Source organism: Ammospiza nelsoni, chromosome 3 (genome assembly GCF_027579445.1).
Source record: "Ammospiza nelsoni isolate bAmmNel1 chromosome 3, bAmmNel1.pri, whole genome shotgun sequence".
Taxonomy (NCBI): domain Eukaryota; kingdom Metazoa; phylum Chordata; class Aves; order Passeriformes; family Passerellidae; genus Ammospiza; species Ammospiza nelsoni.
Genome location: NC_080635.1, coordinates 20,687,294 through 20,709,593, shown reverse-complemented (window position 1 = coordinate 20,709,593; position 22,300 = coordinate 20,687,294). Strand labels below are relative to the sequence as shown.

Here is a 22,300-nt window from a genome sequence, read left to right as displayed (position 1 = left end):
ATCAAAAATCAAACAAAAATATTTCTGAATTTTAAAGTCAAGGAGTGGAAGATATGGCTGGCTCAAGTCCCACAGTATAAGTATGATACATAAAAACTTTCTACATGTCTTATTTCTGGTACTTGTATGTCCTGTAAAGACTGTTTTCCAGTTCTTAGCAGTTCTTGCTCAGGCTCAGATGATGATACTTATACTGTATATCATATCCCACATGATACTTATACTGTATATCATATCCCACATATATAAACCATGGGCTTAGCTAAAAAACTCACTTTACTTGTGATCTTGGATAGATACCAACCTAAATCTCTGGTGGTGAATAGCTGTATACATTAACCCAACATGACACGGAGCATTCCAACCCCAATTCTAAATCAATATGAAGCTTCCATTAGGGGCCCCTTGCCCCAGCAGAGAGATAAGAGGAGTAAAGGGCTATTTATGACATACCTAATTCTTTAATGGGTCGTTATTATCAGGAAAAAATCCAAAAAAGAACCTCAAAACCTCAAGCTCCTCATGGCAGTTTAATGGACAAAGGCCTATAGGCAGGTGTGAGGTCATGCTTTCCTAACTGTTAAATTTGACAGAACTCTGTGTCACTTTTTTATTTCTAAACTCTATGAAACCTTTGCCTATATCAATGCTATGAACAAAATTATCTGTTCTAATGAATCACAAGACTGGCAGGCATGTAAAAAATAGTAGAAAACAAAAAGGATTTTTGCTTAATAGCTTGTCTACTGGACATAACCCTCTTTTGAGTTTACCACAAGGTTATATCTTTGTGGATGCAGCCTCTATTACAACCTGAATAACTGATAACACTGCCATGGTATCTGTTCAGTTTCTGACAGTCTTATGCTACACAAGTTTCTTGTGTTTCTGCTGGTAAGGCTGTGTAAGTTCTTCCTAGGAGTCAAGTCAGTGGTCAGTTGATCAGTGACCCGTCTGAGCTGCTGAGGTATTATTTAATGTTGATATTGGGTGGCTTTTTTAATATTAAATACAGAAAATTTCTTTGTGTGTGTGTGTGTGCACGAGCACATCCTAGTTGTATTTTCCAGAGGTTTTCATGTGTTTATAACTATGCAATTTAATTCAAGTCACAAAAAGATTAGTATGTAAATTATATAATTACTTTAGAAGCAAAATGAACAACAATGAAAAATATTACCTTGTTATATTTCTTCCGGAAAATGAAAGGATATTAGCATAGGCTTCCTCTAAACATAATAATTACCATATCTATGTGAGGAAAAGTTAGTTTTTTTCATCTAGTTATAATCTGAAAATTTTTATCTCACTCCGTTTATATTTCAAAGAAGTTTGAGTTGAGGGAAAAAGTGTTCTGTTCTAATTCTTCATTATAAATGAACAAGGAATGGAAATACTTTCCCTTTAGTGAAACTGAATCTAGTTCGTTTCCTCAGTAAATCAGTTTAAAACATAAAACTGCTTATATATTTTAAGTTTTACACCATCTAACTAAATACATTGGAATGCCTCTGATAGGATTAATGTAAGAAGCTTCAATAGAAAAAATTTGCTAGTCACTAGGACTTTAATCTACAATGATAGGTTCCAGTGTAGATGGACAGCCAAGGGATCAAATACCCTAACTATAGTCTTTCAGCTATCAAAACACTCACATATGTTCATATTTGCTGAGGCAGAAATAATAGCTTACAGTCTTTAATCGGTATTGGAATTAGTTTGCATATGCATTTTAGAAAACTGACTTTAATGACAGCATTTAATGTTTTCTTATTTGTAAAAATCAGGAAGTGATAGTTTAAGATGTTCCATTCTGATAGATTCTTCCCTCTGATGCCTTATTATAGGTGAATTACAGTACAAGTGAATCACAGTTTCATTATTTGCACAGGCATTTTGGCCCGAAACAGGATTTTATTATCTACAAAGCATAAAAATACCCAGGACTGCAAAGAATTAATTTAGAGAACCTAAGCATATTGCACAGAACATAAAGTTGACCTTTACCGTCTACAGCTTTTGGAATGGAGTGGGATGTGGAACACATCGTAGATTTAATGTGGCACAACGCTGTCTGCAGAAACTTGGGTGGGACTGTGCCTGCCTGCCCATTGCAGCCAGTGATTGAATCTGCTGTCACCAGCATCCTGATAATAATGAACATTCAGCTTAACGACCGTGATTATGATTATCATAATTGATGTGCAAGTGCAGTGTGTGGGGATCATTACAGCTGAACTGTACAGCAGAGAAACATGCCTTAGTTATAGATAATTTTACTTTCATGCATTGATTGGGATAAAATATGCCTTTCAAGCTCAACAGGCCAGCTTGATATAATTTTAGTAAGAATTCTACATGTATGAATTGATGTTTATGAGCTTCCAACAAAACATTCATTCTAGCTGTTTGTTTTGAATAGTTTCATTCCATTAATAATGGGAAATAATTAAATAATTAGATGTTGTCTAGTGGAAATCACTTATAGAATATTGCCAGCATTAATCAAATATCAACTTCAAATAATTCTGATTATCATGGCCTTGCCTGGGCTAGGAAACACAGCTCTTGTAATTCACCACCAACACAATTCTACTTCTGGTGGAGCAATGGAAGCAGGAGTGTGGTCAACACTGCTGGCATTTTCACACTGTACTGTGTAGCCATTAGAGCAGGCAATAGTTGTTCCATGTATAAATGATATCTCTTCCATTTTGTCACCAGAGGCAGTGAATTACAGGCTCAGATTCAGCCAGGGTAGATAAAGGCACAATCAACAGCTTCAGTTGATTTTGTTGAACAGTGATTGCCTTCAACTGTGATTGCATGAAGTTGCAGAAGTATTTAATTAAATCATGACACATATAACAGATAAAAATGACTATATATTCCAAGCCAGAATTTATATAAAGAATGTTACAACATAAGTATAATGAAAAGTATAGTTTCATTGCTTTATACTAGGCATAAATTTGGCTCTTTGTCCAAAAACTGACAGGTTTTCAATCTGGCTTAATAGAGAAAACAGAAAAAAATTCTTACAGTGGGGGAAAGAAATTTTGTCTGTTTGAAAATTAGTTTTATCTCTTGTAAGGCCAACACATAAAACAGTCATGTCTAGTGTATGATTTCATCATGAGGCAGAATTTTTGATACACTATTTTTGCTTTTCCATCCCTGTCTATACTGAAATTTACTTAAATTCCACCTTAACTCCATTTTTCTAACCTCCCAGTCATTTGACTTGAGATCATAAGTATGATTGTGTGAAGTCTTAAATTCTTTCTTGCTCAGACTGTGACTTCATTTTATCAAAGGAATTTGCTTGTTTTCATTTTAATTAGAAAAAGCTATTATCCAAGAATGTTTTCTAGTATGGTGTGGTACTGGCTAATGAATGTGCATCTGAACTGTCAGCTTTATTACCTTTTAAAACTTTAAAGGCCATATTTACCAGTGTGCTTTGTGACAGGAGTTACTAATGTACACAAGAAATGCTAGCACATATTTGGAATATCAGATTCCTAGTTCTCCAGCCAACCTCAGTGTGTTTTCCTAGGCAATACAGATCTCACACAATGTGGCAGCCAGAAGGGAATTATTAGATGGGCTTTAAGAGTTTGCTTGTCCCAATCCTGTTTTCCTTATGAGCCATGTCAGGGATAATAAGGGTTGTTGCCAAAGTGGGATGCACTCCAGTGGCCCCCAGCCCATGACATGGCTCCTGTATGGTTATTACTGCTGGCATGTGTTGATGTATCTATTCAGATGCTCCAAGTGGACCCTTAGTTTGAGTTATTAACTATCTGCTTCCAACAAAACACTGATTTCTCTCACTTTTCTTTTGGTATTCTGAGTTGTGAACCAAAACAAATAATTTAAATCTAAGGATCTGGTCCAATAACAATATATACTGTACTATAAATGAAAAGTCTGTCTGTTCTACCCTGTAACATATATTTTCTGCTCTCAGAAGAACCACTTGGAGCCAGAATGCTGCTGTAAATAGTGATTACCTTCCTCCACATAGGTTGATTCCCTCAACAGCATTACTCTTTAGAGCTGAGCTCTGTGGAGCTCAGGTGTTTGGCTCTCTGATTAGATAGTACAGAAAAAGAGCAGTGTTGCCCAATTTAATATCACAGAAGAACTTAATAAGCAGGCGGTCCTTGAAACTGGATAAAAAAAAGTATCTTAAAGTCAGTTTTGCAACTTCTACTTCTGATCTCTTTCTCTTTTTAATTTTTTTTTGTAAATGTCATAATGTACTGTTGAGAAGGAAAGGTATTGAGGAAAGCAGAAGTGGGAGCGTGCCATGTTCAAAAATGGGAACAGCAGACATTAACTCTCATTCACAGGCTAGAATTAAGTCTCTCTTATGAGATGCGCCCATTTAGTTTTTCAGGAAAGCAAACGACAATTCCTACTTCTGACAGTTTACATAATGATCTTTCCAGGTTCCTTGTGACTCTGACTTATTTACAGAATTACATTTTGTTGTGAAGATCACTTTCAGAGCTCTCACTGGAAAGGTTCTGAGTTGTAGATTGTTTCCTTTGAGAAAATCCTTAAAATCACCACTGTTGTGTTGCTTTTGAAAAATGCTATTATTGATATAAAATTAATAATTATTATTAACTATAATTGAGCTTTCAAATTATATTCTTGGTTGTAGAAAGATGGTAAACAGTGTGAAGCAAATAAAAACATGCAAAATGTACCCTTGGCTAATGTTCAACTAAATGCAGAAAAGAATCTGTGCATAACTGGAAGGCTGAAAAAACTTTCTAGTGGTTGCTGATGAGTCACAGGGTCCAATGTATATCATTTTGTAATGATAAAAAATAATAAATAATAATATAAACATTGCATAGTAACAGACCCATGTCTGATTTTGAAGTAATGCTAAAAAGTAGTATCTGAGAAGAGTCAAACCATTCAATTATTTGCATAGGAAGAGATACTGTCACCACTAGTCTAATCAAATCCATTCTAGTGGTTATTTATAAGGGTTTGTGGGCAACTAGTTGAATATTTTATAAAACCTGATTTTCAGTTCTGTAATTTCTCAGCGGGCAAATGCAGTCCCTTGATGATGATCCAAGGCTTTGAAGAATAAATTGATTCAAAGGGGAAAATTAGATGGCACTTATTATACTGTCTAACTAGCAATCCTCTGTCATTTGTCTGTTGGATGATAAATGTCTTGCTTTGCCTACCTTCCTCATTTAATAATGTAACTTGCATTTAGTGGTATAAAAGAAAACCTCGCATTTTTAGTAAGAGTTAACTTTAACCAGTATTTCTGTGAGTGAGATGTATGTATGTTTAAGCTCTATAAATAATTCCCATTGTACACATTGCTTAAACGTTTTAAAGCCTCTTATTTAATCAGAAACACTTTAGAAATAGAGTATCTTGCCCAATTACTTCAATATATGCTTAGTGTGCATTACAATAATTTGTGGCACAACTTTAAATTGCAAAAAAAATCAGTTAATCTAGAAACAGTAGATACTGGAGTTACACCTAATTTATTCATATTGGTTTTAGGTGTTGACTGTTTGGATATGATTTTGTTTGTTGGAGTTCAAAATCCATACACTAAACTGGGAATTCCATGCCCTTGCCTATTCATATCAGTTTTGCATAGACTGTTCAGTATTCTTGGAATTAAGTAGTTTTTTTATATGTATGTCAAACATAATGTATTTCAACTCAATTCAATTTGCCAAAATATTGAATTAAAAAGGCTATATTTTGAAATCACTTAAAATTCTTTATGGAATTTATCTGCAAAAGCAAGCTACTTATTATTTGATAATACTCACCGAGCCCCTGTTTGTGCTTGTTAAATGGAGTTGAAATTAGAGTAGCCAAAAGCTTTTCACAATCCTCTGAGAATTACGTGGGCCATACAACTGTTGAAAGCTTCAGGTTTGAGACCTGGTCCTCAGCCCTAGCATAACTGGGATACATCCATGGAGCTGGGCCAATTGGCATGAGATAAGAATCTGACCCATAATGAACAAAATCAACATGTAAATTCATGCCATTCAGACAGAATGTTCTAGGAAAAATGGTGTTACCTATTTTCTCAGAAAAGTTGACTTGTAAAATCTCATCTTTAAACATACATTGCTGGTGAGTTTGAAAATTGAGGTCTAAGATGAGAGACACATATTTTGATGACTTTCTTGCAGCAGGTTCACATAGGAATTCAGACTGTTGAAATGATGTCTGAATTAGAGATTTTGCTACACTGACTCATTATGATTGTATAGTTTTATAATTTAAATGCTAATAACACCTACTGATGTTCTAAGATATTATGCCAGATATGGGCCCAGGTTGAAAGAAAGTCTGTAAGTTTGTGTGTTTTTTGTTTGTTTTGATGCTCTCTCTAGGGAGCAAAAGTACATTATTCTCAGAGCAGTAGGACTTCAATGCATAAAAATGGATTTTAGAGGAACCTGCATTCCTTGTACAGGAAAAACCACAATAACAGCTTTGTGCAGTTATGTTGGAATGAATGAGACATGGGAAGTAGCACAGACTGTTTGTCTTAATGGTTTGACGTAAGATTCTACTGCTTCTTTCTTCAAAATTTATATTATGAATCAATTCTGGACTAATTTGCCCCATTTTAAATCATGGAATGATATCCACTTTGTAATACACTTCAGTGCTTATTCATTTAATGCAATGAAGAGCTGGGTTCAACATGCCCTTTACCAACTCAGGTTAAAAGGATATTCTACAATGATAAGCTGTATTATTTCTTCTGTTACAGCTTTTGTTGATAATACTTGTAGGGAAAGTAAAAGGCATATCCACATGAGGAGTGTTTTTATGAGTAGGTGATTTGCCATGTGTTAATGTTCTAGAATGAAAGTTATGGAATTATTCAGGACTAACCTTTGGAGTTCAAATTCAAACTTCACATCCATATAAACAACCTTACAAGCTTTGATGAGTTAATGTACAGAGGTAACCACACCTGAGGTAGAGGGGTAGGGTACAAAGGCTGAAGCACACAGTACCAGTTTCACAACTGTCCTGGGTTTTTTTCTCATAATGAGATTATTTGAGAAGGTATTTACATTCTGATTGTGGTAATAAAAAGTAATAATATTCCTGGTTTATAGCTTTGAGACATGTCAGGATTTCTCACCTGTAGTCATGTTAAGGAATGGCAGCATGTACCAACCAAACACCCTGCTCTTTTAAAGAATAACTTGAAGGAAAAGGAGAAATAATAAAAACATTGCATGTTGACAGACCTTGTGCACTAATGCAAAGCTGCTTGATTGAGCAGTGTAGTGTCAACCATGTCTTTCTTCTAATGCTAAAAGTAATGCACATAGACAGAGTGACAATCAGAATACAGCCTCCCATCAGCTGTAATTAATCTTTTAGTTAACAAAGACTAGAAAAGCTTCTCATCAGCCTCTTCTGAAGTCCGAGGCACTCTGTTTTTTGATGTTTGCATTCTGAGTAAAATTGTCCCCACCAGTTCTAACAAATTGAAACACCAGGCTAATTATGGCAGCTAATGAAGTGTGTGGAATGGTCACAGCTTGTCGTGAAACTGTTCCTTCAGCTCAGATTAGAGTTTCATCAATCACTTTTTTAAACTGATCCAGAATTGCTTCTGCCCAGTGCTTGGCATTTTTAATGCTGTTTCTGTAATTGGTTTTTTCCCCAAAGCTTAGGCTATTTTTTGAAATATTACATTCTCAGGACAGGACTTACAAACTCCAGTTTATAAAAAAACATCTCATTATTGCCTCTATCAGCTGATCAAGTGCTAGAAAGCTAATAAAAGAAGCAGAAATATAAAATTTGATATATTGCTTTTAATCCAGCTAAAGGTAGCAATAAAGCATATACACATATATGTATATGAATCATTATTACTGTGGGCTGGATGTACACTGCAATCTCCTGAGACATGGTTTGTGGGCTGGATGGTTCAAATCCCACTGAAAGACCTAAATGAAATGAATGACTTTGTCTTAGCTTATTTCCTAGTGGATTGTGGTCCTTCATATATCACTCAAAGGGTTTGGCATGATTTGTAGTTTTTGCAGATGCCCAAGCCTTTGGCAAAAGGAAGGCCAAAATGTGTTGCTATTTAAAGAATTTCCACACTTCAGTTCAAATCTGAAGTCCTCAGAGAAGTATGGGAAACTTTACAGTATAACTTACATTGCTACTACATTGTCAATGAATAAATTAGCATATAAATCCTTGTAAAAATTCCCAGTTCCTCTTCACTTATAAGATATAATCATACTCAGCTATACATTCAAAGTTCTGTATAGACATTAAAGGCATAGATATTAAAGTCTCAGGCTAAATTCTTTCCTCAGCATGGCCAGCAGAGTTGAATCTAGTTCAGAAGTTACCCAGCTGAAAAATGAAACAAACTTTTGCTTATGCACCCCACAGACTGTTGCTGCACAAGTTGTTGCATTTAATATCCACGTAACATGTATTCATGTCAGAACCAAGGCAGCACGGCTTTAGTTTTTGAAGTGCTCAGCAAGCTATTTTTAAAATTTGTGCCAATAAGTGTAATCCATGTAATTTTTTCTGAATAATGTTTAATCTGTAGCAATGTTTGGCTATAAATACTAGCTGTTCTTCTCCCCAAAGCTTCTAGTCAGCAAGTTTGTCCAAACTCACTTCATGTCAATGCCAAAACAAGTCTGCAGCACCGGAGTCAGTAATCACTGTAGGTGATGCTGTTCCTGAACTGTATCAAAGAACTGGTGGATTTACATAGAAGAAAAAGTGCCACTGAAAACATGACGCATAAAAAAGATATGTTATCATATAAGAGTAAATACAGACAGAAAAAATAGCAATAGCTATTAGTCTAAAAGCTTTTGTTCCCATTTTATTGATTAATGAGAGCATGTGTAAACACTGGATGGGAGATGAGTAGTTTCTCTAGTGTTAGCCCATCTGCAAAGTAAGCTTCCTGCAAAATGAGGAAATATTCATGTTTGATAATTTCTATCTCTTCTGAAGGTAGCTTGTATTTCTGGAGGAGAAAAGCTGGTTTTCTCTTTAGCTTTCATCAGTGCTAGGGCACACTGCTGACTCATGTTTAGCCATTCGCCCACAAGGACCAGCAGCTCCTTTTCTGCAGAGCTGCTGCCCAGGGTGTGAGCCTCCAGCCTGCTTTCCTCCAGGATGAGTCTGTGCCAGGTGAATTTGTCCATCCTGTGTTTTGTAGGGTTCTGTCAGGCCATTCCTCCAGCCTGTCTGCATCGCTCTGAGTGACAGCCCTCCAGTGTCTCCATGGCAGCCATTACGTTGGTGTGATCCAGGAACCTGAGGAGAGTGCATTCCATGTCCACCTCCAGGTCTCTGAGGGAGATATTAAGATAGGCCCCAAGACAGCACCTGAGGAAATATGTTGGTACCCAGGTCCAGTTCAGGAGAAGCCATTTATTGCTACCCTTTGAATCTGAGACTCCAGGCAGCAATTACATCTATTAGTCTGCACATCTAGACTATAATTTACCAGCTTGGTTAAAAGGATTCACTGAGACATTGTGTTGAAAGCCTTGTTAAAGCTCAGCCAGACATCCACTGTTCTCCTTTGATCTGCATATCTAGTAATTTAATCACAGAAAATAATCAGGTTAGAAAGTGTCATCCAGAACCATGGGAAACCAGATTAAGTCTAGCTGAAGTACTGGTTTTGTCACATATCAGAAGCCAAATAAGATACAAAATACTTTCATTTGAGGATTTCAACTCAGAATTTTTCCTCCTTAACTCCTGGTGGCACGATTTTGTCAAGTTATGTATAGTTGCAACTTGATCTTGGCAGGTTAAATATTTTCTGGCTTTAGTCTAGCAGGTTAAAAGTGGTTCTGAGTTTTTCTTGGCAGTGAACACTTGGCACTGAACACTTGGCACTGGCTTATTTTCAGCTGAAAAGAGAATGTGGTAGTTGAACAGATTAGACAATGAAGGGGGCAGCTTACAAATGGCCTAAGTCAAGACGTTCATCCCTAAGTGCAGTAGTTTCTCATGCAAGTCTTGTTGCTAGTGGAGTGTGTGTGATGGACAGGACAAGAAGCTGGTTTAAAAATACTGTCGTAAGAATATGTCCTTTACTTTTTTCATCAGATGCTTTTTAAGTCTGTGGGTTTTTTGTACACAGGAATGTGTGTTAGGCTCCACCTCAGATTTAACAACTGCTTTAAAGGCCTATATATTTCTTATTAGAGTGTTTTTGTTCTTGACAATGTTATTTATAAATCTTAAATAGATTAAGATGAACTTCTGCTCCCCTCTTCAGAGATATTTTGTTAAAATACACTGTAAGAGGTAGATATTTGCATGACAATAGCAAATAAACGCCTCTTGGGATTCTGAATACTTACTGAACTATTTCAACTGCACATTTGTTTTTTAGGCCAGATTCAGTAAAGTTCAAGGGTATCCAAGTATGAAATAGCTTGCAGGGAAACTCACATTGGTTTCTTAATTTAATTTACTTGTAAAAAAAAGGCTACATAGTGAAAAAATAGAGTATTATCTTCGGCAATTTTGGTTCATATACAGACATTCAGAATAGAATTTGGGTGATATTGTTTTATAACATTGCCTAAAGTATGGTAGAGCATGCACTGTATCTTTGTGCAGGAAACTATACTTGTAATGTTGAAACTGACTCTGAACAGGTCTCAAAGTACCTGGAAAGTGTCCATCAAGGTGACTTATTCTTCTTCTGTAGGTTAGCTTTATACACTTAAAGAAATTAATTAACTGAACATTTATTTATAAGGGAGACTGCATTTCTTTCTAAAGCATTGTAAAGCTAGTCCATGTTTGAGAGGAAGGACCAGACAGTGCCTTGGCTTGCAGATCATTAATAAATGGAATAAATGAACGTAGAGGGTACAGCTGGGAATTCCACCCTTCCTTCCCCTTGGGCAACCACAATGACTGCAGGGTACTAAATAAATGTAACAAATGCAAATTTGGACCACAAATCTTCATTGCTAGTTATATTATACATGACAAAAAGGACAGCCTAGTTTCAGATCCCAGGTTAATTTTACAGAGGCAATACTTACAGGAAAAAATAATTTACTGGACCCAGTCCTTCCTCTCTTTTCCTTTGTCCTTGCTTACACAGAACTTCATTGAATCCCAGAGATAATTTGCTTGTGAGAAAGGACATTAAGGGTTGACACATTTGTAGTCCTTAATGAACATGGCTATCACAGAATATCTTACTTGTTTAGGAATAGTTGTGCTTTCCTTGTACAGTGGCTTAAACTATTGCATTTTGAAGAGCATCATTATTTTCTGACATGTCATAGCTTAATTTGTGCAGCTATGAAAGGGGATACACTTTTGTTTCTTTCTCCAAACTGCTTCTAACCATGCAGGAGCTAAAATAGGCTCTTCTCAAGCCTAGAACACATCCTCTCCTACCTTGCACAGATGAGGACAAGAAGTTTTAGAGCTTGATTGTCAGTTGCCTCCAACTATCTCCAAAGCACAAATTAGCACAATTTAGATGCAGAGCAATGAAAGGAAACTTCAGTGAGCACAGATGAGCAGCAGAACACTCCTTTCTCCAATACTCCAGAAAGGGAGGAATGGAGTCATAATTTCCATGTTTGGCTGTCCCAAGGGAGCACACGTGGCTGTGCTGCTCATAGTTGACACATCCCACAAAAAAGCATTTAAACCCATGTGATTATCAAGTCAGTGGTTTTTCAAACTCATGAGCCATCATTAGAAATCCTTCACAATTTCTAGCAAGCACTGTTTGAGTTTGGCTTCCTCATTTTTAATTCATAAAATAAAAACATGTAAGAGACAGTGACAGTTATAAATATCCATGAAAAATTAAGGGTAAAAATAATGAAATGTTTGTTACATAAATTAAATAGCAATTAATGTTTTCTCTTTCTGGTTGGAAGATAGGATATTAAAACAGTGTTGTTAAATTTCCTACTGTGAACATAATTTCCTGATTCTTTTTTACAACACATTATCATAATGTCAATAAAAGACTAAAACTAACAAATAGAAAGAAACTTGCCTGATGTAAGTGTAACACAGAAGGTTATAAATTTGCCTTTTATGACAGCTATACAATATCATTTTATTTTAAGATCTAATAGCAAGTTGATTCAAAGGGTAAGGCTTACAAAGTCATTAAAGCAAGTAGAAAATTGCCTTTTACCATAGTCACCCAGTCTTTTTAAATCAAAGAGTTTTATTGTTGGTGGTGATGTTTGCATTTGCAGGAGGTAATTAGGGAATGAGTTAGGCATCACACTCAGAGCCCTCAAGCTTGTCAACAAGAACCATAAAACTTCACTTGAAAAAAAGAAAAATCAGTGTTAGAAGACAAATTGTAGAGACTAGAGGGAAACAGGATCATAGCATTTTGAGTCAGTTTGACCTTTGCTGTGTCTATCCACAATATGGAGAAACACATGTATGCTTCCATGAAAACTTTATTGTTCCCACCAGAAAGAGCAAAATGTAGAGATTTTCATCCTGGTAGCAGTAGTGGACAGTTGAAGGAGGAGGCAGAGCTTAGTTCCTCCTTCTCCTCCTCTGCATGGTGTTGGTCAGCTGAATAGGGAAAGGTGCAGTTCTACTCCCTTCATCACAGCAGTGGTCACTTGTCAGCTGTGGGGCAGGAGCCCTGATAGGATTTTCCCTGGGAGTCAATACCCCTGTGCTGACACAATGAGATCCAGTCCCTAAGGCATGCTCCAGGCGTTTGTTATTGTCTCGTGTATGAAGGGGATGGTTGACCCAATTGGTTAACACATTAGCTTTTGAATTTTATGGCATCAAGTCATGGAAGACCTCTTCCTAGATTTTGGGTTTTTTTCTTCACAGCAGAAAGTAAAATCGGCAGTCTGTGCTCACCAGCCACAGAAACAGAGTTATGCCAAACAACTGTGTCCTAAACTTAATGGCTAATTAGCTGTTTAAGCTGTGCCCAAGAAATAGGTTCTGTTGCCCATGGGAAGTAGTGTGAAGCTGTTATTAATGTCCCAGCTCATATCTCTTAGTAAGTCTTATGAGCAGTGCTGCTTAAAGGGACTAAATGTACAACAGGGAATTAAAAATTATAGTACCCCTTTCACTGACTGAAATATTGTAAACTTTTTACACTGGGGCCAGGATTGGTGTCAATGTACTTTGTGTGAAAAGTGCAATAGAAGCATTAGTATTTGACAGGCCTGGTTGAAATAAGTGAAATTAATGGAGCTCTTTTCATATACGACAAGGCCATGGCACCCCTTTCATGCTGCTTACAGACAGAGAAAAGTCAATACTTTTTTATTACTTGATGCTGACCTACATTTTGCACTACAAGTGCCAGGCCCACTAATTGGTTTCAGTTGTGAGAAAAGTTTGCTCCAAAGAAACACTGGAGCAGATAAATCAATCTTTTTTAGGGTAGCTTAGTGGGTTTTGAGTACTTGAAATGACATTTGTGTTGTATTGACAGAATGGGTTGTTACACTCATTTTATCATGTCAGAGGGCCCTGTACTAGTTGGAAGTATTGTTAACCAGTATTGATAAATTTGCTGAGAATAAAAGTTAGCTGGATCAACATTTTACTTGTCTAACAGCTTGCTGTTTCTGGTTTGCTTCCTTGTTAGAGACCTCTGTGGATATTAGCAGATCAGGAGGCTTACTGTGACAGCTCCATTTAAAACTTTATTTGACTATTACAAGCATTAGGATCATAGGAAACTCTTAAATATGACCACTTAGTGTTTAGCAGGTGGGGTTGTGGACAAGAGCTGAGCAGTGACACTTGGCAGTACTGCCTGGTTTTCAAAGGAGCTGTGCATATGGGATGTCTCCTGACTTTGTGGGAAAGCGGGATTGCTCAATGACTTACCCTACACTAAGAACATTCCTGCTGCAGGGACATTTGTACAGAATTTCCCATCCTATAAGGTCTTGTTGTGTACTTGTGGATATTAGTTTCAAAGTATTGTTTCCTGGTTTTGCTCCCCAATAGCACGAAGATAGAATTATTATTCCAGCAACTGTGCCTGTTTTTCAGTTATTCCTTCTGCCATTAATTCCTAACAGAATTTACTTTCAGAATAGGTATTCTATAAAGAGCAGAACAGAAGAGGCCTAATGTCTCTATAAGAGCAACAGATACAATTCCAGCACTACAAAAAAGTTTTTCTCAGATGCAAACTTTTCATGGATTGGTTTGCCTTTTACACAGCACATGATGCCATGGTTGAGATAAGTGCATTTATACGCTGTCCCTTTAGTGTTTTTCAATTGACTCAGAAGAGGAATCACTGCTATGAATATCTGCTGTTGATGGAATGTTATACATTTCAGAGAATACTTGTCATTATGCAATTTATATTTGAAACTTCTGCCCAAGTTGCTTCTACTAACCCATGAAGGAGTTCTATATTTGTACAGCCTAACACAAATTTAGTCTCAATTCATGCAACCAAATCTTTACTTGTTCAGCAAACACAAGTTTTGTCATTACAGAGAAAGGAAAAACTATACTATCCTGTAAGCCAGATAATATGAGTTTATTGTACACTTATTTTTCCAAGTTTATCACACACTTAACAGTTTCATAATTATTATGGACTTGAGAGATTTGATAAGTGAAATTACCCTGAAGTGTATGTGCAGGAGCTCAGAATAAATGGTAATAAGAGTGCTCTCTGGCCTTAGAATCTGAGCGTCAATCTGCTACTGCTGTTTGTCTGTTCTTGCTTTTGTCTGAGGCAGCTACTTTCTACTTCATTAAATTTCCAAGAAGATACTCAATGATAATTCCTATCTCATTTTTAACTGCATTTTTATATTACAGGATATTGTACAGTACTCTCAAAATTGCTTGGAGAGAAACACTGTTAGTAGATATTTGTTTCTAGAATATCACAGAAGTCATTTTCAAGGGCCTCCAAACCAATCTGAAGGTCTACAAGGTCTTGTTCATTTGCCAGCATTTGTACGTGATCTGTATTTATGTAAGTCTGCATAGTCAGATGAAAAATGTCTTTGGAATTTGCTTTAATAACATTCCAAATATAGACTATGTAACCATTTGGCAAGTCTAATCTATGACATCAGAGTGCTGATTGAGACAAATCTTTGGTGGCTTTATGCCACCTTTTCTGACTCCATTGTTTCGAACTGATGAGCTCACAAGCTCAAGTATATAATACATTGAAAGGGTCTTGTGAAGCTCTGTCAGCTGAACTTGAGTCACTTACAATTTACTAGAGTGAAAAGAATCAAAGCTGGACAAATTTAAAAAGGAAGTGTTACATCAACTTTGTTTGGGAACTTCAAAGTAGTTCTCAGTGTTGAGAATTTCACCTCTCTGATCCTGAGAGTTATATGGCATGATTTAAGAATGCATTGTGGAAAAATTCCATAAAGCTCAGCTCTATGCTCCTGTGCTCCCAAGAGCAAAACTATAGACTGAGCTCACCAATATGTGTGAATTCATATTTGTAAGTCTGTTCATTCCAACTACCAGCAGAGAGGAACTGATGGTGAAAATAATTTTGACGAAGCCTGTTTTTCTCCATTCACAACCTGTGTTCTTCAAAAGGATTATTTACATAGCTTCATAACTTCTATGCTACGTACCAAACAGCCTAAATTCAAGATGATTCCCATCAGAATCAATGAGCAGTGCATCACTATGCTTCTCTTCATGTTTTCAGTGGTCATTTCACCATTCCATTAGATGGACGTAAGAACCTGGCCTCTAATTCCTTTCCCTTTATGATGTGAGGAAGATCTTGCAAGGCCAGGTGGTGATTTCAGGCCTTACTTTATTTCTCTGTTGAAATCTGATTAAAATCTTTATCTTCAAATACAGAAAAGATAGAAACAAGATCTTTTTCCCAAAATATATTTAGAATTTAAATGTGTGCTATGCAATTTTTACCTAGTATACTTCCTAAATTTCTTTAATTAATGTAACTCTAAAGACAAGAATGCTTTTGTTTATCCACCAGACTCTGTAATGTTCCCTAAATGTGGTCGAACATAACTGCTGTCGTCATAATCAGAGCCAGTTGTTTAAATGCTCAGTTGTGAGTATCTAGTGGAATAGTTTTAAATAACAAGATAAACAGTACAGCTGCCAAACCAAAGTAATCTTACACTGAGGGGGCGTGTGGCACAAGAAATTTCCTCTTTGTCATTTTGATTTGAGTTTGAAGCTGGACCTGGGCTTAGTTCCAGCTCAAAACCACTGTTCACTTCAAAGGCTCCTAAATCGTCCCAAGGAGCTAATTTTGGCAGCCAATTGTTTTTGTTTGGCCAGGAATCCTAATAGCAAAAGCCGTCTGCTCCAGCAAATAAAGATCTCTGCCATGCTCAGCCTTCCCATTCCTGATTTTATCCTGATAGGGGCTGCACAGGTTTCACTGATTTCCCTGTCTCACCCAAAGCTCACCACTTGCTAAACTGTTCACAATTTGTTAAGCTGTATGTAACTGTTCTGCATGTAAATTAATGGGATACTTTCTGTTTTAAAAATAATAGATACCATGTTCTGCTCTGAATTACTGCTTAATCCTAAATTATTGCTGGATTATCTGCTTGCTTTCTCAGCAGCTAGAGCTGGTTTGTTGATTTTTCCTTTCCCATGAACAGAATTAGTCTGGTTAATTTACTGAATTGAATATAACTAGCCTTGCTTTAGAAGGAAACAATTTGCAGTTGTATTGGAGATACTATAATATTTATTAGAATAATTATATGGACAAAGTTTCCTATGGTAAGAAGGTGCTTGTGATGCTGAATAGACACTGAAATTTAGAATATTGTGCCATTCTAAAAGTTTAATATCAAAATATGCAAATAGGCTATTTCTGTTGAATAAAAAATTGGCCAGTATAAGGCATAGAGAAGCATTAAAAAGTAAATCTTGTGAATCCTTTAGGAATGGGATACTCACTTTCACACCCCACACGGATTATTTAATTATTTAATTTTGAATGTAGGCCTACCTTGCTATTTTAAGATTTACGCAGCAGAAATTTGGAGGAATCATAGTAAACAAATTTAAGTGTGAGATTTAAGAAATTATATGTTCTCAGTTTGGCAAAGTGCAATGCAGATGAAAGGCAGGTGGGCCCAGTCAGTGTTTGCATGAAGCTTACTCGAAGTCAGAGGTGCTCTATACAGCTGAACTGTGCTCTGTGAAGTAGCTAAATCCAAATTGTCCAGGGAATGATAATTCTGTTTCATGTCCTTAAAAAAAAAAAATTATTCTCTTTTAGAGATGAAATGAAACCTTTCAGATTGGGAAATGTGCTGAAAAGATAAAACTTTTCCCTTTCTTTAACTCATGGCCTCAGACATTCCATGAAGATGTTTCAATTTCTTCCACTTTCACAGAGCTACATGTTGGCAATAGAAAACAGGACAAAATATTCAGAACAACTCCTTAAAAATGAATAATCAGATCCTAGAATGCTGAGAGTTCAGCTGTGGCATTTTTCTAAAGGTAAAAACCATTTTAAAGCAAACCAAGTATTTTCTGTTGTTATACTATCCTCAGTACTTCAGGTTCAAGGAAATAATTTTATTAAGAAGGTTTTAAAACCTTTATCTTAAATACCATGAACTTGCTAATCATTTACCATGAGTATTTTTTACTAAGTAGACAAATCAAAATATGATTTATAACACTTTGTTTTACTATCTTGTTTGTTGGCTGAATTTATGTTGTACTCTTAAGGCACAGCTTCACTTGTGTTTCCCTTATTCAATTTAGATTTTCAAACATTTGCACTAAAAAATTGAATGTAATAAGCAAGAAATTTACCTTGGGGGAAAAAACATGTTCAGGAATCACCCTGCTTCTCCTAATCAATTTGTTGCAACTAGTGCTTAATTAATAGATATTAATTTTTTGAAAATATTTCCTACGGAGCTGTTTTAATACCTCTATTTCAAAGTTAACCAGGGTAGAAAAGTTTAAATATAGCAAGACTATTGTGCTTTCTTTAACCTGCCTCGTTTCCAGGGAAGAGAATAAACTTTTGTATACCATGTATACCATTATATTTTGCAAATATAATTTCTAGAGCAGGAAATTTCTGCAGTTCTTCTAGTTGCTGAGAGTTTGAAATACATATTTGCTTTCAACTAAATCCATTCTTTTGCTCCTCTTTAAGGCAATATTCATATAATGTAAAAACTGTATATTTAATATTCACTATTTTGCATAATTTGCATTCTATCTATATAATGAAATGTAACTAGAAGACAATATTTAGAACTCTAAAATATCTTTAAAAAAAGCCAAACCCACCGAAGCCTAACATAATTTTTTTCTCTCTTTTTTTAGGACTTTGAAACACTGTTTTCATCAATTGCTCTCTTCGAAAAGTTTGGAAAAACTTACTCCAGCACTGGGCAAATACTGTAATTGTCCTGGAGACACATGGAAAGTAGTCAATAAATGTATTTCAGCAAATATACAGCATTATATTTGTCCTGGAGACACATGAAAAGTAGTCAATAAATGCATTTCAGCAAATATACAGCTGTATGTTGACTAAATATTCCATAAAATACTCTTTTTGTGATGGATACTGTGTCTGAAGTAGTTTTAATTGATTTTGCTTGAACTTTAGGCAATATGGCTTCCAAGAATTATCAAAAATGAATTTAAAAAAAAGTTTTATCTTAAAGTAATAATTTCTGAAAAAAACTGTATTTTATTTAGTATAAATAATTTAGAATACAAAATCAGAGTCATCAAGTGAAATACTCAGAATCACATTTATTTATTACACATTTGTAAATGAGATTAACACTAAAAAAGGAAAAAAGTGTAAAATTTATCTCTTTTTTTTCCCCTCACAACAATAAATGTATCTGGTTCATCACTGTTGTTCATCATCTTCAGTGTTAGGTATCCTTGACTGATCCGTGACTTCAGAAGTGCAGGATAGACATTAAATGGAAGATAACATATTTTAAATCCTGTTAGCATTTCTGTGGGTGAAAGAACTTGAGTTTTAAAAAAATAAAAGTTCTGATAACACATATGCCTTATTACTAGGTCAGTTTTTCTATTTCCATTTAATACAGGAGTTAATGCACAGGTCTTTATCAGTACCTGTGCATTAACTCCTTGTCCTGTATGCCGTGACTACAAAATTGTGTGATGCTTGGTCAGAAGAACACATTTGAGAACACAAAACTTATGCTTGTTTCCTCTGTTCATTCCTGCAAAATACTGAGTTTCCTCAGAGCCCATCCACTTCAAAAGGCTCAAAGAATTCAGCATCACTTTGATATCTAAAGATCAAATTACAAGCTAATTCTTAAAATCATGTGAGTGGATTTTTACAGGAATTTTATGCTGAATTTTCTATGATACCATATTTGCTTTTCACGTCATTTGACTATATTTTAATCAAATATTGATTGTTTATCTGTTACTCAATGGTAGGCTTTTTAGTACTATTTTAGTACTTTTTAGTACTATTTTTTAAAATGTGATTCTTATGGCCCCTATAAATGTGAATAAAACTTCCATGCGTGTTTGTATGAATACTTTCTGAACCTGGTCTATTGGAAGGTGTGCCTGCTCATGGCATGGATATTGGATCTGGATGATCTTAAAGGTCCCTTGCAACCCCAGTCTTTCTCTGATTCTATAAACTAGGAGTCACAAATTTCCTTTCTCTAGGTTTTCACCTGTCAGGCTATGTGAAAAAGTTTTACTGCTACCACACACCAGAGTAAAAGCCCTTCCAATTCCATTCGAGCAGGTTGCAAGAGCAGGCACTGTGCTGTACTGGTATTACTTTTTGGAGTTTGTTATTCTCAAGCTTTAAAAGGTTTATTTCTGTTATGAGAAATGAAGTCTGGGAAGCGGGAAGCAGCAGCCCCAGTGGCTGAGTTTCCCAGATAAGATTTAATCTGATGCAATGTATCAGAGTGCTTTAGTTGTTCCTGGAAGGGATTGAACATGAGACACTTGTGCAAAACTGTTGATGAATAAAGATGGCACAGTAATTTTTATATGTGAGAGCTATCTATTTGATTGCTTCAGCTTTAAGGTAGCTCATCACAGTAATTCACCCTGCGTTGCCTCTTTAACTTCATACCACAGTTTCCCATCAGTCCGATTGGAAATGGCAATGCCTTTATCAGATTAATCTTTCTTTCTCTTTCTTCCTTTCAGTGTCTCTGCCCCCAGGACAAAGCTGAGCCTCCCATGCAGCCTGTTCTGCAGGGTGGTAGTGCTCATGGCTGAGGGGCCAGAGCACAGAGGGAGATTAAACCCAATGCTTCCAATGGGAATTGTTTGATACATACACACTTTTCCTCCTCTTGCCGAAAAAAAGCCCAAAACTTTTGTTTCTAAGCAGATAACCAGAAATGTTCTTACACAAAACCAGATCTGTTTACTTTATTTGACAAATAAACATCCACAAAGTGAGGTTTGGATTTTGGGTGTCTTTTTCAAGTTTCATTTCGCAGGGAATCCAATATTTTATATCTGGAGTTCAAACAGAATTTAGGTCATTCATGGATATATAGCATCCAAACTATTTTGTGTAGCCACAGTATAATCCCAGAGTCCTTTCATTTCTCATTAAGTGCATCAAACATTTATTTGTATTTACACAAACCATTTGATAATTATTCTAGAGGGACCATTTTTTCTGCTGTCTTGCTTAAATCAAAATGTTTACAAGTGGCAAACTTGCAGTTTCAGCCAAAGCCCATTAAAGCTGAAATTTTTATATTTCTATTCACTGCAGTGATATAATGAACAAGACAGGAAGAATTTTTATGCTATCATTGTGTAACAAACTGTCAGTAAAAATACTGATTGTGTAAGTGGTTTTACTTTACTCCTGTATAACTTTCTTCCTGATATAGTTTATCCTTCTGTTTTAATTATCAAATTGCTTTTTCTAGTATATTTAACTATTATATTTTTAACACTTTATATTTTAACAATAAGTTTTTCTTATTGTTAAAACTGTTGTTTTATAGCATGCTATGTGTTTCAGAGAAGACGTTTCTGCCTTTTAAGGGATGTTAATATCTATTCTCACTGTATAAAATCTTAACACACAGCATGGCACCAGGAAATGAGCTGAGCACTCAGAAAATTTGCAAGGGACTCCTGGACCTTGAAGAGTCTGCAAGACTTGTAGCCTCTTAGGAATGTAGTTCGCTATGACATTTAGCAAAACTCTCACAGTGGTACCTAAAAATCAAAAAGAATCACTGTCATGGTAGGGAAAATAGACAAATATCAGTCTTCAGAAAAACAAGAATGGATTGAATGTATTTCAGTTGATTGTAATTGAACAAATGTGAATAGTTTAACATCCATAGCCAAACTATAGCAAAGGACCTGATTGCTGTTCTCTGCAATGGCAAAATATTGCCTTCAGCATGCAGCAAGACAAGAATGTTCCTTGGTTTCCAGCAGCAGAAAAGTAGTTTTTGTAATTTGAACTGATTTAGTTCACGTGTACAGAGGAGAAAAAAAAAAGTTTGGATTTTTCCTACTGCATGTCTGCAGAGGCTCAGTAAGTCCTTTAGAAAACAGCCCATACTGGGAAGAGCCCATCTTACCAGCTCCCTACCATCTCATGATGTGTCACTTAGATATTTTTGTCTTACATACAAAAAGCCTGGAACATAATTATATCTGAGCAATTTTTACAGATCATAGATCTTGAGAGAGTCAAATAATAATGTTATTTGGTTTGTATCAGATGCACTGGCCTACATTCCAGGTGCTAACCATTCAAATCCTCTTTGCGCCTCCTTGCTAATGACCAGTGAATGATCTTTGGATTCAGCCACTGTGGGGATGGCAGCACTCGTACAAGGATGAAAACAAAGTCATTAAAAGGGAACAGTTATGTGCAAAAATTGGCTAACCGCCTCTCTTGTCCTGAGAGGCTTCAGGTATATTAGAAAATGTAACATCTATTCTTACCAAAAATATTTTCTATTGCTCAGTGGATTGAAGATCCTTCTATGTTGCTGCCCAATAGTTTTTTTGACTGCTACATAGCTGATGTTGTAAACACAGCAAAATCTTTTAATTTAGGCAATTTAAGGACTGCCTTCTGGGCTGATCCAAGAGGTTCTCAACACTTGTCAGGGAAAACATTTGGCTTGCAATGCCCTCTAGAGGCAGATTTGCCGTAGCAGTGGTGGTGCCTGCAGACCTGCTCTTTACTTTTCTTTTTTTTTTTTTTTTTTTTTTTAGCCACATG

At 35.9% G+C, this 22,300-nt stretch overlaps 1 protein-coding gene across 1 annotated transcript in view; it reads left to right on the top strand.

Moving 5' to 3' along the window:
* The window catches only part of SPATA17 (spermatogenesis associated 17), an 80,260-nt gene extending 61,674 nt beyond the window's left edge, over positions 1 to 18,586 (top strand). The window contains exon 8 of the mRNA XM_059469108.1: positions 18,385 to 18,586. Within this exon, the coding sequence (XP_059325091.1) occupies positions 18,385 to 18,465 (81 nt within the window). The 3' untranslated portion in view covers positions 18,466 to 18,586. The remainder of the gene's footprint in view (positions 1 to 18,384) is intronic.
* Positions 18,587 to 22,300: the final 3,714 nt, after the last annotated feature.